The sequence below is a fragment of the Parambassis ranga genome, chromosome 4 (genome assembly GCF_900634625.1).
Source record: "Parambassis ranga chromosome 4, fParRan2.1, whole genome shotgun sequence".
In the NCBI taxonomy this organism is placed as follows: Eukaryota; Metazoa; Chordata; class Actinopteri; family Ambassidae; genus Parambassis; species Parambassis ranga.
Window position 1 is genome coordinate 18,007,476 of NC_041025.1, and position 17,585 is coordinate 18,025,060.

At 41.1% G+C, this 17,585-nt stretch overlaps 2 protein-coding genes across 4 annotated transcripts in view; both read left to right on the forward strand.

Annotated features, from left to right (window-relative positions):
* adamts10 (ADAM metallopeptidase with thrombospondin type 1 motif, 10) overlaps positions 1-2,999 on the forward strand; it is a 32,816-nt gene extending 29,817 nt beyond the window's left edge. Inside the window, exon 26 of the mRNA XM_028404738.1 lies at positions 83-2,999. Within this exon, the coding sequence (XP_028260539.1) occupies positions 83-192 (110 nt within the window). The 3' untranslated portion in view covers positions 193-2,999. The remainder of the gene's footprint in view (positions 1-82) is intronic.
* Positions 3,000-3,913: 914 nt separating this feature from the next.
* myo1f (myosin IF) lies at positions 3,914-16,971 on the forward strand. 3 transcript variants are annotated; one of them, XM_028404017.1, is made up of 29 exons: positions 3,914-4,147; positions 4,260-4,436; positions 7,361-7,489; positions 8,288-8,377; positions 8,504-8,598; positions 8,696-8,783; positions 8,878-8,967; positions 9,750-9,881; positions 9,999-10,133; positions 10,426-10,558; positions 10,990-11,186; positions 11,274-11,354; positions 11,478-11,564; positions 11,652-11,735; positions 11,958-12,125; positions 12,237-12,322; positions 12,399-12,480; positions 12,576-12,682; positions 12,772-12,870; positions 12,961-13,105; positions 13,475-13,589; positions 13,671-13,840; positions 14,062-14,207; positions 14,602-14,748; positions 14,833-14,981; positions 15,103-15,174; positions 15,296-15,500; positions 15,894-16,054; positions 16,138-16,971. In XM_028404017.1, the coding sequence occupies exons 2-29, from the start codon at positions 4,434-4,436 to the stop codon at positions 16,212-16,214; spliced, it is 3,273 nt and encodes a 1,090-aa protein (XP_028259818.1). In that variant the 5' UTR covers positions 3,914-4,147; positions 4,260-4,433; the 3' UTR covers positions 16,215-16,971. The 3 variants fall into 3 exon arrangements, with proteins under 3 accessions (XP_028259818.1, XP_028259817.1, XP_028259816.1); XM_028404016.1 differs by lacking the exon at positions 3,914-4,147 and having other exon boundaries at positions 4,218-4,436; XM_028404015.1 differs by lacking the exons at positions 3,914-4,147; positions 4,260-4,436 and having other exon boundaries at positions 7,355-7,489.
* The last annotated feature ends 614 nt before the right edge of the window (positions 16,972-17,585 follow it).

The window sequence follows — 17,585 nt, forward strand, 5'->3', positions numbered from 1 at the left end:
CTTGTCTTTCGGTTTATGAAATTTGCTGAACATGCACAGATGAAGCTGATGAACTCCTTGTGGCTGTTGCTTCCCCCTGCAGAGTGTAAAGATGTGAACACTGTGGCCTACTGCCCCCTGGTGCTCAGGTTCAAGTTCTGCAGCCGGCCATATTTCAGACAAATGTGCTGCAAGACCTGCCAGGGACACTGAACCCCATGAACGATCCTGATCCTTGGGGGCCTGCACACTCACAGAGTAAGCCTGAATTCCCTCCCACTGAGCCTCACACCAGCAGCCCTTACACTGCCTCTGTCACGAGGAGTGCAGGATCAAACTGGGACGCTGTCGTACAGACGCCTGGTCCTGTAACTGGTCAGAGGGGCCCTTTTTCTCCATCCTGAATCCAGATCAGACGTCTCTTCGGGCAGAGCCGGGCCACAGCAGGCTGAGCTAAGTTTATACATTCCACTGGAAGGAGGGCTGCTGAAACCTGGAGAAGCAGAGGGAGGGAGATAGTAACTTTCCTCTGTCGTCCTTCCCTCTGTCTATCTAAACTTTCCATTTGTTGTAATATTTTGGTGCTACTACACTTCATTTTGGCCACAGGACTGGTCACAGTACTCTGAGTTACACTTGCTTGAGTGGCCTAAAGGTTAAGCCTGATCTCTTAAACCTGGATGTTAATAGGCTATATTTGTTTAGTTATGAATCCACTTTGTAAAGAAAAATGATTTCCCGCATATCTTTGCCCACAAAAAAAGGAATATCTTATATTATGAAATGAAAGATTTGTTTATATGTTACCTGATAGTTGTTACTTGACCACGTTGTTTTATGGTAATGCTTTGTTTCGTATTGAATATTCATTGAGTCCTCGCTGTTATTGAGCTGAAGTATGAGCAGAGTTTGATTTGCACAAAGAGTCAGAAGTCAAAGGACTCGTGTATTTTTATGTGATTGGACTTAATGTCTCTGTGGAAGCTATAAACACGTCACTGCAGTGAACCGGCCACAGTCTTGCCATTTCAGTTAGTTTCCCGTAAACGTTATCACCTCTCAGTGCTTCGTGCTGCACAGACATGCTGGCTACGAGCAAAGCCAGTGCTGACTCACCAGGACATTTTCACAACACAGATGTGGCTGCTAACCGTGGCAGCATGTGTGCAACTTCTCTAAAGAGGAACTTCTATTGTCTGGAACAAAAAAAAGAATCTCCACCCTCAGAGCAGCCATGTTTGTTTTCACCACGTGACACTCAGAGCACAGCGAGTCATGTCTCCTGAAACATATCTGACACAACACATCCTCACACATAGGTCACTGAATACTTTGATTTGCTGAATCTACACATTTGTTCTTTTGGTAAGTGCACAAACACAAGTCTAGGTACATTTTTGGCTCTCTAGCTGCTGTTCACCAGCTTGTTGCTAACTGTGTTTGTTGTTTTTAGTGATGAGCAGGAATACACGCAAAGCATTAAATGTGAGCCAGAACGATGAGCTAAAACTGCCTAAAGAGCTTAGAAATTATCTGGTTTATGATTACAAATCTTTCCACATCTATATTTAATATGTTGTTATAAAAAAAATACAGATTACACTCTATTGTGAAAACAAAACGGTGCAGACATTAAATGATGTAATCATTCAGATTTTTCTCCTTTTATAGACAAGATGGGAACATGTGAATGGTTGTAGTTTCCTTCACATCACCGGATTTAAGTGCGTCATACTGATTTTCACTCTGCAGTTCTTCTGACACAGTCTTAAAGATGCAGTTTCAGCTGTTCAGGCCTGCCTCAGAGATGGGTCATCACATCAGAGGTCACTGCTGTGACATGTACTGTGCTCTGAGGTTTGCTGTGGTCTGATCACAACTGAAAGCACCCGACACACGCGATTTCATTATAAAGAGAGGAAGCTGTGCTACAGTATGTTTTATTGGGATTAACTGTAATGTTCCTTTTTTCTTTTGTGGTGCTTTGGTTTGGAATGGTGCTATTAGTTCACTGTTATTATAATTTAGCAAGTGTTCATTTTTTTTATTATTATTATTATTATTATTTTTTATTATTTAGAATCCGTTTGAGCCTTTTTGTATTAATACAAATCTCCAGAGCTGGCCTGAGGTGCACGAGTGCAGCTTCTTAAAGGACCTCCCTCACTCATCGGGGCCCTTTTTTAAGGATCTTAGGATCATAAGGAATTTAATTTACACTTTATTATATGTGACAAATCTATAGAACAGTTCTTTGCACAATTTACAATTGTGTAATGTAATTTGTTGCATTAAACAAATCATCACTTTTGGGTGCTCTTAACCAAATCTGGATTTACTGAATTACACCAAAAATACAGCACAGACACATCGCACAAATGTTAGTTAGTACATTCATCAGAGTGTACATATAACTCACCCCTGCCATTTGTCACGTTAAAAACAGAGATTACAGAACACAGGCCAGAGATCCTTATCCAGACCTCATTTATACCTGGTACTAACATGTTCTTGTTGTCTTAGCTTTGCACACTGCGATCTCAGTATGTATCTGAGTTTGGTGGGACAGATGTCATTCCACATCACTTGTGAAGAATGAGTGAAGAAGTAGTAGCTACAGCTGCTACCTGCAGCTTCTCTCAGGCTTGCAGGAAGAGCTGAAGTTTGTTATGGTTTTACTTTTCTGGTAGGATTTTTATTCTTTAGAATGTTTTCACAATGTACAGGTAAGATTAGAGTACACCTGGTGGTCGCTTAGATTTCCCCCTTATCTGTATCTGGACATGTCAACACCAGGTATAAATCAGGTATTAACGTGTCTACTTGGGCCAATACTGAAGCTTCACTCTGAGGAGGGAACCTGATTTGTCTTAGTTGAATGGAGAGACAGTACCGCTGTATGTCGACCTGTTTTTCACATGCTAATATATAACATGACATGTACTGTATATTGTTCAATACTATAGGAGATAAACTCATTTGTCCCCCTATGTACATCTTTTTAAAAGAAAATATTAAATTGATTAAACATGGAGCATTGTTGATTTTAAGAAATGGGATGTGATCATATCAATACAGTCCACTTCAGCCTCCAGACAGAGGCTGACATCATCAGTGATGGTCATCTATTCTTGGGTGACTGCTGTCATGGAAAACATTAAGAGCTTATTCCGTAAGGCCTTTTAGCTCTGCTGACAATTTGAATGACAAGATGTTGTAGATCTCTTCTGCTCTGTTCCCATTTCAAAAACCTATAATAACATTATCAGTATTATATCTAATGTTGTTAAACAAAAGCATTTAAGTTATAACCTAAGAGAATGTAGAGCAACACTATAAAGTTGTTCAGCCTCCAAACTGTATTTAATCACTCTTGCTCATCAACCCACAATAGATTGAATGACACCTCAATGACACATCAACTGATTAAGCACATCTTAAAATCAATGCTGAATGAGGACAACAAGACCAAAGTCACATGGACCAGACCTGTCATGTGACATGGGAAGCACAAAATAAGATGCCAGGGAAGGCACACAAAATAAGAGATAAAGGAGATAACATGGTATGCATACAAACCGTTAAGATTAGATGCCAATAACCACAAAGAACTGTAAAAAGGTGCAAAGACACAAAACAGGGTGCCTGTCAAAATGACAAGCTATATAAAAAAAGATGAAGCAATAATAAAAGAGACACATATGCTCCACCCACACATAAATGTATGAGCCCAGGTCTACACTGATGTGCAGGTCTGTTGGAGCTTTTAACATCTTTGCAATTTGACACCTCCACACACACACACACACCCATTCACTCCTCTATACTCTTTATGAACCCATCGGTTATTATGGGCGTTGGAAGCAGGAGCCTCTGTGACAACACAAACACTACGTGAAGTAACCACAGCCTGGGTGGAGCCGGCAGCTCACAACTGAAACACCATGATTTGGCAACAGAGTGAAGTTAATTATCACTTTGTGGTTGTTGTTTGCAAACTAACACTTGTCTGCCACACGGCAGACGAATTGGACGGACTAATTGTGCTGTTAACCTTAGACACCAGCTGTTAACAAACGTTATCATCAGCCGGGTCAGACTTTACTTTAGTCTTTGTCTGAGGACTCTGGACATGAGAGAAATACAGAAGTAGCAGCTCAGCCCTCTGGTGAGTATGTGTGTGCATCAGTGTGTGTTATCTTCTTGCAGTTCTTGTTTCACACACAGTGTCTGTGGGAGTATGAGGAAGTAGGGTTTGACTGTTGCTGGATGTCTTGTAGGCTGCTGTGGGTGATGACTGTCCTGCTGTGTGATGGCCGCTGTCTGAGGAGGTCCACCTGTGGATTTTAACTGTACGCACAGACACACACACACACAGACAGACAGACACACACACACGGACACACAGACTCTCTGGACTGTGGACACCTGAGGAGGAGAAGCCCATAGAAACAATGGTAAAGTACCCCACCTTCTTTTGCTCTGACTCTACTTAGGTGTCTCAGCTAACTGCCTGCTGATGGTTTTGATGACTTAGACCTTTTAAAAATAGAATCTTGAGCCTTTGTCTGCAACAAATATCATAATATAGTTTCATTTTTACAAGTCAAAGGAGGGTATTTTGTGCTTGACATGATAAGAGAATATGTCTTAAAGGGCAATCTCTTCAGGGAAACTCAGCTTTCTTCCCAGCAGCTGCAAAGTGAGTTTCCTCTTTTTCCTCTTCTCAAGGTTGTCAAATGCATCGACTGAATTCTTTTGTGATCACGATCACATGTTAGATTTGATGTAAGTCTGAAAATACAGCATATAAAAAACATGAAATGGATAAAAAAAATATAGTTGTCATGCAAAAATAACCAGTTCTACATTATTTAGAATTTCAAGTGAACGCATTAAGCTCCAGTGTAAATTGGTGTAATGTTTAGAGCACTGTGTGATGGGGGGGCTAGAGAAGCGAGTTACAGGCAGCTGCAGGAAGAGAACCGGTAGCATGTACAAAGTTTAGAGGGTTTCACAAGAGGCAGCAGTGAGGTGTGAGAGGGGGGGAAGTGGATTACAGGAGAGGCCTGCCGTTTCTGTCACAACACTTCCTCTCACACAGAATGGTCTCCACGAATCCAAAAGCTTATGTTCTTATTGTTTAACTTGAAAAACATGTGTCAGCTAAATTCATCTAAACAGGTGGAAACATGTGGTTAAACGTAACAAGCCTAAGCACTGTCATATTGAGCATTTAGTTATCCTTTAATAAGAGCGTGAAACAGGCAGACTGTTCTCCTCTGGCAGAAAGATCTGATCGAGGTGCGTGCTAGCTGTTATTGGGTCACCTCACTCTTTTTCCTCTTTTGAGAAATCAGCAGAGTTGTGGTTTGTGTCGAGGAAAAAAACACTGTAACACAGATGACTGGTATTTTGCATGTGGTTCTAAAAGCCTTTAAAGAACAGTTCAATCTATTCAGTATGTCTAAAAACAGCATATTTTCTGTTAAAGGTGTTATTTGTCAAGATGTACAAGTGTGGTGCAAACAAAAAGAGAGAGAGAAGCAAAATGAATGTGGTTCATTCTCTACAGAGACGAGAGGAAAGAGGCCAGGGTTCAAAGATCTTTAGTGTGACCCTACAGCAGCGATGTTTGTTTCTTACATTAGGAGGACATACACAGCAGAACACCAGCACTTCTTTGGCTAAATCACTGTTTACTGCATTTACACTGTATTCTCCAATTAAAACACTGGGGTTTTTTCAAGACAAGTAAAGGAGGAAGGGCAGAACTAACTCACTGTTAGCTGGTTCTTTTTAATGGACATGATGTCTCTGTTTTTAATTTGGTTTGACTTCTGTCTGAATTTCCCCTTTAAGGTATTTAAATTTAGAAACATAATGTATGTTTAGTGACAGCACACATCATGCTGCCTGCTCTGTTGACACACAGGCCTCCATCCCCGTGAATCTACGTCAGGGCTTTGTGCAGGACAGTCAGTAAAGTTACTCTCCGGGAGGTGAATCACCAGAAGAGATGTGCGTTTGGTCATTGTTATGTTGGAAGAGAAAATCATCAGAGATCCAGTTTTGCTGCAGACTGCTTTAGGTTTTCTTTCAAGACCTTCAGAAAGTCATCTTTTTTTAATGATGCCTTCCAACCTGATAAGATTCCTAGTTCCAGATGCACTGAAGCATCCACAGAGCATCATACTGCCACCACCATGTCTGGCTGTGGGAGTCATGTCCTTTGGGTTACACAGCTCTCCTTCCGTTCTCCAAACTAAGGCAACATCTCTGTGACCAAAGAGCTTTGGTTATGTGTCACCTGATGAAATGCTCCCAGCATGTCATCTTTCCCCAGGTTGACCCTTGCATACTTCCGTCTGGCTGGAAGGTGTCATTTCTGCAGAGGTGGAGTTTTTCTTGGTCTGTGAACTGGTAGTCTATTCCTGTGCAGGACTGTCGTCCCTGACTCTTTAGACACATCTACATTTTTTCACTTCCTACCTCTGCTAGTGTTGTTCTGCAATGTTGGAAGCCTTCGATAAACTTATCGTTTTACTGTAATCCTTTTGCTCAAGTCTGAACTTTTTTCTTTCACTTATTCCTGCCAAATAGTGAAAGTGTAAAATAAGGTGAAAGATGACATTTTCATTGAAGGACTGTCTGTAATTCAACAATATATCATGATGTGTTTTTGTTTTCATTTCCCTAAAACTCATTCTAATATAGCTAACATAGTTGGAAACATCTGTAGTCACATTTTTAAACCTCTGTAAATAGAGATATATGTTGATTCAGACACATTTTGGGCAGAAGTGGAGAAAAGGAGCGAGCTAAGGGATGGTTTGTTTGTTGACAACTGTATTAAGCAGAAACAGCAAGTCTTGTTTTGACCCTGTCTTTATGACCTGTATATATATATATATATATATATATATGTATATATATATATATATATACACAGTGGTGTAAGGTGTTAAACTTCTATATAGGTGTTAAACTTCTATATATATATAGGTGTTAAACTTCTACCTGTAAAACAGTCTAACCTCCAAGCCCTCACACATGTCACACATCAAACACACCTGCTATCACGGAAATGTTCACATACATTAAAATGTGCTTCTCTAAAATGTCCAAGTATAAAAATGAGCTCACCTCATCTGTGACCGGTTGCCTGGCAACTAACCCCAGCTTCCTGTAATGGCAACCACAGAGGGCTGTGTTTGAAGAAATCTCTTCTCTCTGTGCTGATGGCAGACCTGTCCTTGTTTTTTTATCTGCTTCATTAGTCACTGAAGTATTAATTTAAAGTATTAATGACATGGTTATATTGAGTGACCAAGCTTATGTCTGTGTGTCTTTCTTTGCTGTGTGTTTGTGTGTGATGCAGGCCAAGTACCACTGGCAGAGTCAAAATGTTAAACAGAGCGGAGTGGACGATATGGTCCTGCTGTCGAAGATCACAGAGGACGCCATCGTTGAAAACCTCAAGAAGAGATACATGGATGACTACATCTTTGTATCCTATTTACCTTTACATTTTATCAAACAAAATCCCAGAAAGTGATGACTTCAAACAAGAAAATGTGTCTTGATGTTAAGGGTACTGTTTCAGTTCTACTCTGGTTCTCATGCATTCATTATTACCTCCAATAAACACACAGACACACTGTTCAAAAACACAAATCTTCAGCCAAACAATCAAACAAACATATATGGGCATAAATACAAGAGATTCGCTCTTCCTCTTCTGCATTCACTGTATGACTCAACAGCTCACTTCTGTCTTCTCAGAGGACAGCTTAACATCAGATCCATATTTAGAGTGCAAATAATACATATTCAATTCAATTCCACAAGCTGATGTCAGCACAAGTAAAACTGACCGTAGCTCACTGTCTGGATAAGGCAGACTCAGGCTGGAGCGTTGCTCTACAAATGAGAAGTAAACATTAGCTGCATACCTAAACATTTTCATTTCATTTAATATTGTAGTCAGGATGTTTATTGACTGTTAAAGCATCATGATGTTCACAGCTGTAACAGGAAACACTGAGTTCATAATAACTTCATTTCTTCAGTAGTTCCCCCACCACCAGGCTACCAGCTGTGTGTCGTGATGTCAGTTGAGCAACCATTGTGGCAGATTTAAATAGCTCAACAGCATTGTGTGTTAGCAGTGAAATGTGTCAATGACTACCAAATAAGTATCTGGTTTAAACATCATAATGTAAGTTTTCCAATCAAATACAATACCAAGTTACCCCACTGCAAGCCTTTCATGAATATATTTCTTCCTTAATGACCTCTGGCTCAGACTTACATAGGCCCTGTGTTGATATCAGTTAACCCTTTCAAACAGATGCCCTATTTTACTGACAGAGAGATTGAACTCTATCAAGGAGCTGTGAGTATAATACTTCTACTTCTTCTTCTTATATTTCTCACCAAGTTCTGGATACTTGTGGTGAGTGTGGTGGAGTGGTCTTCTCTCACTATGCTGAGCTAACCACAGATCTTTTTCTCTGTGTAGGCACAGTATGAGAATCCACCCCACATATATGCCCTGACTGATAACATGTATAGAAACATGATGATCGAAGGAGAGAATCAGTGCGTCATCATTAGGTGAGCAAATATATTTCTGTTTTTTGTCTGTTGATTGATGTGCTGGTGTCTGCTGTCAAACAAAATAAAATCTGGTGTTTCTGGTGTGCTGTGGAAGTGGTGAGAGTGGGGCAGGAAAGACAGTGGCTGCCAAATACATCATGGGTTATATTTCCAAAGTATCAGGGGGTGGATCAAAAGTTCAGGTAAAGACAATGCTGCAAATATTTGACTATACTCAAAATGATACCTGTAGGTATGCGGAGGTGTTTACACTGTGTGTGTGTGTGTGTGTCACAGCATGTAAAAGACATCATCCTTCAGTCAAATCCTCTGCTGGAAGCCTTTGGTAATGCCAAGACAGTGCGCAACAACAACAGCAGTCGCTTTGTAAGTACTAACTGCTGTATATGTGGTCTGTTACTCACCTGTTACTCTGTTACTCACCTGGTACTGTGTTACTCTGTTACTCACCTGTTACTCTGTTACTCACCTGGTACTCTGTTACTCTGTTACTCACCTGTTACTCTGTTACTCACCTGGTACTCTGTTACTCACCTGGTACTCTGTTACTCACCTGTTACTCTGTTACTTTGGATGCTAAATCCCTTTTTTGCAGTCACTCATAGTTTGTTTAGTGCTAATACACTGACTTGTTGCGATATGAAAAAAAGCATGCATGCTAAATGTTAGCATATTAATATGCAAATTTTAGCATTAGTATGCCTGAGTCAGATTTTCTATGTACATTTATAAGGACAATGCTTTTGTTCTGATGCATTGCATTTCATCATAGTGTTGCAATGATGTTTCTTTTCAACTCTGTTGTTTCTCATCTTGGGGTCTATTTTTGCTCGTATGAACCACATCAACTTTCATATGTGCAGCAAGCACAAGACATGAATTTGTAATATTTCCTGTCATCACTGATGTAGCATCAGAGAGTGTTTGTATGGCTCAGTGCTGTTGGATTTATGTAGACTGTTTTGTTTCTCGTGCAGATTCAAACACAGAAGTTGTTTGTTCATCACATTCTAATAAAAATACTATTTAGTTGGAAAATGATGCGTACACCCTTGCAACTGTTATATGTGTCTGTGAACTATGCTACGTTTGACACCTTTATCTGTATGTGACCAGCTGAGGTTTGACTTTGGTTTTGTCTCAACTAGGGGAAATACTTTGAGATTCAGTTTAGCAGGGGAGGAGAGCCAGACGGTGGCAAAATTTCAAACTTCCTGCTCGAGAAGTCGAGGGTGGTGAGCCAGAATGAGAATGAGAGGAACTTCCACATTTACTATCAGGTCAGTGGCTGATGAGTGGAGCCAAAGATCAGCAGCTGCATCAAAACACGTACAAATGCTGCATAAAGTAGAAACAAAAGTCACGTTTAACTTGTTGCCTGCACTGTCGTCTTCCAGTTGATAGAGGGAGCCAACGCTCAGCAGAAAGAGGGCCTGGGTATCATGACGCCAGACTACTACTACTACCTCAACCAGTCTGGGACATACAAGGTGGATGGGACCAACGACAGCAAAGATTTCCAGGAGACTATGGTACATACTAAAAAAATAATTATTGAATCCTGCCTTCAGTTACTTACAGTTACAGTTACTTCTAATTGTAGACATTTTAATCTCTGCGTTTTATTGCTGTGCTGTTTCTGTACAGCGAAGTTTAGTTCATCCTACACAACAAAGCAGATATCTTGCATTACAGATGAATCCTCCCTATTCAGAAATGAGAGGGCACCTCAGTGTGTACTGAAATATCAAATTTAGCAGTATAATATTTGTACTTGTTCTGCACTGCTGCTCTCACTGTCTGCTTTGACATTGTGGTCTCCAGGAAGCCATGCAGGTGATTGGGATCCCACGTGACATCCAGGCGCAGGTGCTGCAAATCATTGCAGGTATCCTCCATCTGGGAAACATCAGCTTCATAGAGGCAGGCAACTATGGACAGGTGGAAAGCACAGACTGTGAGTGAAACACACCCACACACACACACATTTGGATTTATTCTTCCATGTATGTGTGCACACATCCCCATTGTCTCCCTCAGGGATATGATCAAATTAGTGCTCACCAAAACAAAAACAGTCCCTTGACAGACTTTCTGCTAATTAATTGAAGTTGTGCACACCAGCAATACCTTGTTTGTCATCTCTTTTGTGTGTCACATTGGGATTTCCTGCTCAACGGATAATTGGTGTTTACATCCAGGAAGGCAATTTAATCACCCTCCTGTCACTGCCTAGTATTCCTTAGTTTATTTCTGAACATCTTAGTTTAGACACATGTATAGTGAAAAATCACTTACTTAATTACTTACTTATGTCAATCACTGGAAGCAAAATAGGTCCCCCCTGTTTGTCAGGAATATAGTATAATTATGTTTGTTTATCTCCAGTGCTCGCTTTCCCCGCCTATCTTCTGGGCATCGACTCCAGCCGCCTGCAGAACAAGCTGACCAGCCGGAAGATGGACTCAAAGTGGGGAGGGAAGTCTGAGTCCATTACTGTGACCTTGAATCAGGAGCAGGCCACCTACACAAGAGATGCCCTGGCCAAAGCTCTCTACGCACGCCTCTTTGACTACCTGGTGGAGGTAGCAGCTTCAACAAAAATACACTAAATTAAATAAAAAAAAAAGCTTTTTATATTTTGCTTCTTACTTGTCTTCTGTCTTCTGCAGGCCATAAATAAAGCCATCCAAAAACCACATGAGGAATTTAGCATCGGAGTACTTGACATTTATGGCTTTGAGATATTCCAGGTAGGCATTAAATACATAACATGTATAGGCAGCCACTAAAACCCCATGCGTTCATTTGTACCTCATTGAATGGCTTGTTGTTACTATGGCAGAAATCTGACTGGATTGTACTTTCTTCTGCAGAAAAACGGTTTTGAGCAGTTTTGTATCAACTTTGTGAATGAGAAGCTGCAGCAGATCTTCATTGAACTCACTCTGAAGGCTGAGCAGGTCACTACAATGTGTCCGTGGATTCTGTGCATTCTTACACATCTGTAGAAGTTTTTTTTTTAACACATTATATTAATTTTTTTCCAGGAAGAGTATGTTCAGGAGGGCATCAAGTGGACACCCATCGAGTACTTCAACAATAAGATTGTGTGCGACCTTATTGAAAATAAGGTAAGCTTGGGAAGTTGCTGTGTAACGTAAGTAATTTGCATGAAAAGGTGTTTTCCTCAAAAACAGCGAGGTAAAAACAGGAACCATCACCTTACACCTGTGGTGCTACATGATGACACTAGGATATTGTTATGATATGATATATATTCCTTCCTGACTGTTAAATAACCACATCTATTGTAAGTGGTGATATTTTGGTGATGTTTTCTCTTTTTTTTGCAGAACCCTCCTGGCATAATGAGCGTGCTGGATGATGTGTGTGCTACCATGCATGCCAAAGGAGAGGGCGCTGATAGCACTCTGCTGCAGAAACTTCAGGCTGCTGTGGGAACACACGAGCATTTCAACAGCTGGAACTCAGGCTTCGTCATACACCACTATGCCGGAAAGGTAGGAACCTGAAATCGATCAAAAGTCTGTTTATATACTAGGTTTGCACTCCTATACTTCCTGATAATGCTTTGGTAAAGTTTGTATTTACATTGTGCGATGTGGTCTCAGGTGTCATATGATATCAACGGCTTCTGTGAGAGAAATCGTGACGTGCTCTTCCCTGACCTCATTGAGCTCATGCAAAGCAGTGAATTGTAAGTCCCACTTGCTTATGTGATGTTTTTATGTAAGTATAGAAATAGCAACATAAATGTGAATTTGTCTCTTTAGTGACTTCATCCGTAGCCTGTTCCCTGAAAACCTTAACACAGATAAGAAAAGCAGGCCGACCACTGCCAGCTCAAAGATCAAGGTGAGAGTTTTTATCCTTTTAGTTTTAATCTTTTACATAAAACAGAAGAAAGAAAATGTTTTTGTAACTGACTATTGATGCCACCTTTACACCAGAGACAAGCTAATGATCTGGTGAACACGCTGATGAAGTGCACTCCGCACTATATTCGCTGTATCAAACCCAATGAGACAAAGCGACCCAAAGACTGGGAGGAGAGCAGGTCAGCACTGTGACACATACGTATGCATACAATTAAACACATCAAAGGAAACCCGTCCAGATTAATGCTGGCATCCCATCTGTTCTTAGGGTCAAGCATCAGGTTGAATACCTGGGACTGCGGGAAAACATCCGCGTACGAAGGGCTGGCTTTGCATACCGCAGGGTCTTCAATAAGTTCCTGATGAGGTGGGTTTAATCTCTGAAATGATGCATCTTGTCGACTCAGCAAGACCAAACAGCTCGATAACCCTGTGTATGTGTGCTTATTATTTCCAGATATTCTATTCTGACGGCTGAAACATGGCCTTATTGGAGGGGTCCAGAGCAGCAGGGGGTCCTTCACCTCCTTCGGTCTGTCAACATGGATAATGATCAGTACCAAATGGGACGGACCAAAGTCTTTGTCAAGAACCCAGAATCGGTACAAAGCTCAGAATATGTTTTACTTTCCATCTGTATTTAGCAGAATAAATAACTGACCTAAGGAGTTGTTGACATCAGCTGCATGGAAGATATTTATAGTGCAGCACACAACTGCGAATAAAGAACTGAGACTTAAGTTTAGACTATGACTTTCCGGCTGTCTGACCTCCATACAGCTGATCACTGTGTAAAAGTGAGCGTTTCAAACAGGATCAAAAAGTCCCTGCGTGGACCCTTCAGTTACTCTGATGGCTATTGGCTAGTATATGTAGGATAGAAATAATATATAATCAAATAATGATGTGGAATAATGAATTATGAGCAGATGTTTCAATACAACTTGTATTATGTGCTGTTTTCCCCTCAGCTGTTTCTCCTCGAAGAGATGAGGGAGAGGAAGTTTGACACTTTCGCCCGGATCGTTCAGAAGGCCTGGAGACGATACATCGCCAGGAAGAAGTATGAACAGATGAGAGAAGAGGGTACGTTTCAAGATTCTCAATACAGGTCCAACTACATCTAAGTTGGGATTCTAAATGTTTGTCTGCCTCTGTGACACACAGCCTCAGACATCCTGTATAACTCCAAAGAGCGGAGGAAGAACAGCATCAACAGGAACTTTGTTGGAGACTACCTCGGACTGGAGCAGAGACCAGAGCTGCGGCAATTCTTGACCAAAAGGGAGCGCATCGACTTTGCTGATTCAGTCAACAAGTTTGACCGCAGGTTCAAGGTATGGATCTTTATAAAGAAAAGGAGTTATGTGTAATTCGTTATTTTAGATGTAACAGGCTCATCACAGATTTCACCCTTCAAAACTAGGATGAATAATAACTGCGTCCATTTTGGATAAAAAGTCATTACATCACACCTCTTTCCTAAACGTACCCACTCTTCTTCTGCTTTCTGGCATTGCTCACAGTTCTCACTTCTCCTCTTGTTTTCCTGACCCAGTCTATCAAGAGAGATATGATCTTGACCCCCAAGGGCATCTATCTGATTGGCCGAGAGAAGGTGAAGAAAGGACCAGAGAAAGGACAGATTAAAGAGGTGCTGAAACGAAAACTGGAGTTTGGAAGCATAAGTGGTGTCTCTCTCAGGTAATCTATGGAAATAATAAGTGAGGAAAACTATACTGGGCATGCTGATGCTCAGTAACAACTCAAAACTTCAAACTGAGTGTAGTTTCACAAGTAGCATTGTGGTTGGTGCTGTGGTGAGCTAGCATGCAGGCTAAATATAGAAGATGAAGACATTCGCTGAACTGAGACAGAATTCAGTTGACTGAATTTTCTGTGAACTGAATTCCTTCTTTGTAGTGCTTTACCAGCTAATTGTCTGACATGTTGCCATTCTTAATAACCACAGGAGACGACTTTTAGCTACAGCTCAGATAAATGATCACAAACACTTAAACTTCTACTTTCTTCATTTACAAGTGCTTGCTTCCTTTTTCTTTTTATAACCTCAGTGAGTTGTTGTTTTTTTCTTCAGTACGAGACAAGACGATTTCTTCATCCTGCACGAGGCCCAGTATGACAGTCTGCTGGAGTCCAACTTCAAGACCGAGTTCCTCAGTTTGCTTTCTAAACGCTATGAAGACGTGACCCAGAGAAAACTGACAATCTCCTTCGCTGACAGGTAAAGCTACGCACACACAGTACTTGTATCAGCATAATGAAACACAGACACACAAACCACTAACATATACTATGTCCTACTTAGGCTGGAGTTCAGAGTGAAGAAGGAGGGGTGGGGTGGAGGAGGCAACAGAGTGGTGGTGTTCCAGAGGGGCCAGGGAGACCTGGCTGAGCTCAAACCTGGAGGGAAGACCCTCACTATCACAATAGGAGATGGTCTGCCCAAGTCCTCCAGTAGGTTCAAAGAATAAATGACACAGTGCAGCCTTGAAATGAGAAAGAAGGAAAAACAGAGTCAATTAGTGGCATGTATAGATTTTAATGTTTATTCTAACTGAATATTTATTTCGATCAGAGCCAACCAGGAAGTCTGCTCCACAGACTCGTGGTGGTGGTGGCGGAGGGTGGAATCATGTAGCCAGCAGAGGTAAGTCACCACTCCACTGTAACACTCTCTCTCTCTCAATGAAATTATCTCAAGGTACTATTTAAGTAAAATAGTTGATGCAGATTTTGTCTTTACTTTGGCTCTTATACTCTCTCCTCAGCACACCAGAATGGAGGAGCGAAGTTTCCCAGAGCCCATGACACCCAGCAGTCAGATAACACATACTCCTCCCCACACAAACAGGGCCGGCCACCCGGTGCTGCCCTGCCCAAACTGGGTTCCCAGAGAGCGCCCAGAGCTCCTGCCCACAACCAGTATAACCACAACATGGACTTCCTTAATGTGCCTGACCAGGGCATGTCAGGGTAAGAGAAATCACCATGTGAGATGCAATAAAAGCAAGGAAAGCATGTTGACAGTATCAGTTAGTGCAGCTGAGAATTTATCACTGAATGAGTTGTCAGGGCATGCCAAGGTGAGCCAGACATATGGCTGAATGCTAAAGCATGACAAATAAACCTGTTTGTACTGAGCTGAGGTCCTGTTGCCATTACCACGCCAAGCGTTCAGTAGTTTCAGGGATAGGTTTGAAAGAAACTACACCCAGCCAAGCTTGAGGGCGTATCAGAAAGTGCAAATGGAATAATACAATGAACGTTTTAGCTTTCTAGCTTTAGTAGATATCATAGTACATAGAGGAGAAGTTGATATTTGCAATATGCTAACAATCTAACTAATCTTTCATGTCTTTGTCATAGGAAGCAGAGGAAAAGGAGCATCAGCCATCGGCCTCCTCCTGCACCTAAACCACAGCCTCGCCCTCAGGGACCCCGCTGCCGGGCGTTATATCAGTACATTGGCCAGGACACAGACGAGATCAGCTTCGATGTCAATGACGTGCTTGACATCGTCAAAGAAGGTGCGGGTCAAAGAAGGAAGGAGAAGCTGAGCTGTTTAGTAAATATGAGTAAAACCTTTATGTGTCTCTCTCTCTCTCTGTAGATCCATCTGGCTGGTGGACCGGCAGGATTCATGGGAGGGAAGGTCTGTTCCCGGGGAACTACGTGGAAAAGATTTGATGAGGATTTCCGGTGGACCTGTGTTTGAGAAATGTTTGTAGCAGCACGTACATGTTTGCTAAAGAAACTGCCTGTGAGTTGTTCTCAGTTGCATCTTCTTCCATAATGGAAACAGGACTGTTTGAGGCTCTCGCTGACATTTGAGCTACAACTTGTCTGGCAGACGAGCACAGAGCACAGACCACATCGTGGTCACAATTGTTCAAACACATCTTTCAAAGAGCTGCTCAGGTTTCATCTCTGTTGTTGTGAACAACCTGGCAACAAGATCTTTGACTTTGTCCGCAGTCTCCCAGCACCACTCTTCGGGTTGTTACTTCTCACAGTTACACCTCACATTACCTGAAATTGCTGCGTCGCTTCGTTGTGTCTACAGTGTTTCTATTTGCCTGAAGCTTTTCCCTGATCAACATCCCGAGATGCTAAGTATTCTTGATTAAATCAGCAGCATAGAATTAAGTCGTAATGTATTAAATATGCAAGTCAACTGTTATATTTAACCCCAAAACAAACTCTGCCACAGATAAAATCAATATGACAATATTTTGCTTTTAGTTTTTTTATTATTTGATTTTTTTTCTCCAAATATCAATATTGGTATGAAAAAGAGTAAGAAATATATTTTCATATTTGTCCTTTGTGGAGTTTTGCACTGGTGAGTTCTGTTTATGTGTGGATGATTTTTGTAAAAATAATGTGATTCATGATTTTTTTTGTCTAAGAATAAGAAGAATAAAGTCACATGGTATAGATTTTATTGACCATTGGGCTTGTTTTTGTCTGTTCATCAATCTGTCATAATGCAAAAAAGCTGAACATGAATCAGACAAAAAAAGGTGCATGTGTGCAGGTACCAGTGTAAACTAAAGCAGAGCAGTGAATGTGAACTAAGACACTCAGAGCAGCCAGGCCTTCAGTTAAAACCTGCAGTAATAGGATTGGTCAAAGCCTCGTGGTCGGTGCAGCACACCTGCTTTTCTCCGCTTCTTCAGAGGGATTATTTTAACACGTCTGCCTCCGAGGTCAAAGGTCAGTGATCGTCATGGCAGTTCGCTCATAGCTGGAATGTGTATACAGTACATTTCTTCTGATGTAGTTGTCATTTATGTTCAGCAACTTTATTCTTGCAGAAACCTTGCATGTTTTTAGTGAACAACTCCTTTTGAAATTTCAATAAATGATAATAGATAGAATCAAAAGGATTAATCTCATTGATTAAGATATAGAAAATATTGCAGTTTAGTTGAAAATCGCTTTGTACATAATAATTATTTATTAAGAGCAGATACTGATAATGGGATATGGAGGCTAGCAGTCTACCCATGTGTTACACCAGTTTATCTGCGGTTTATGCATGCTTTTATTTTGAAA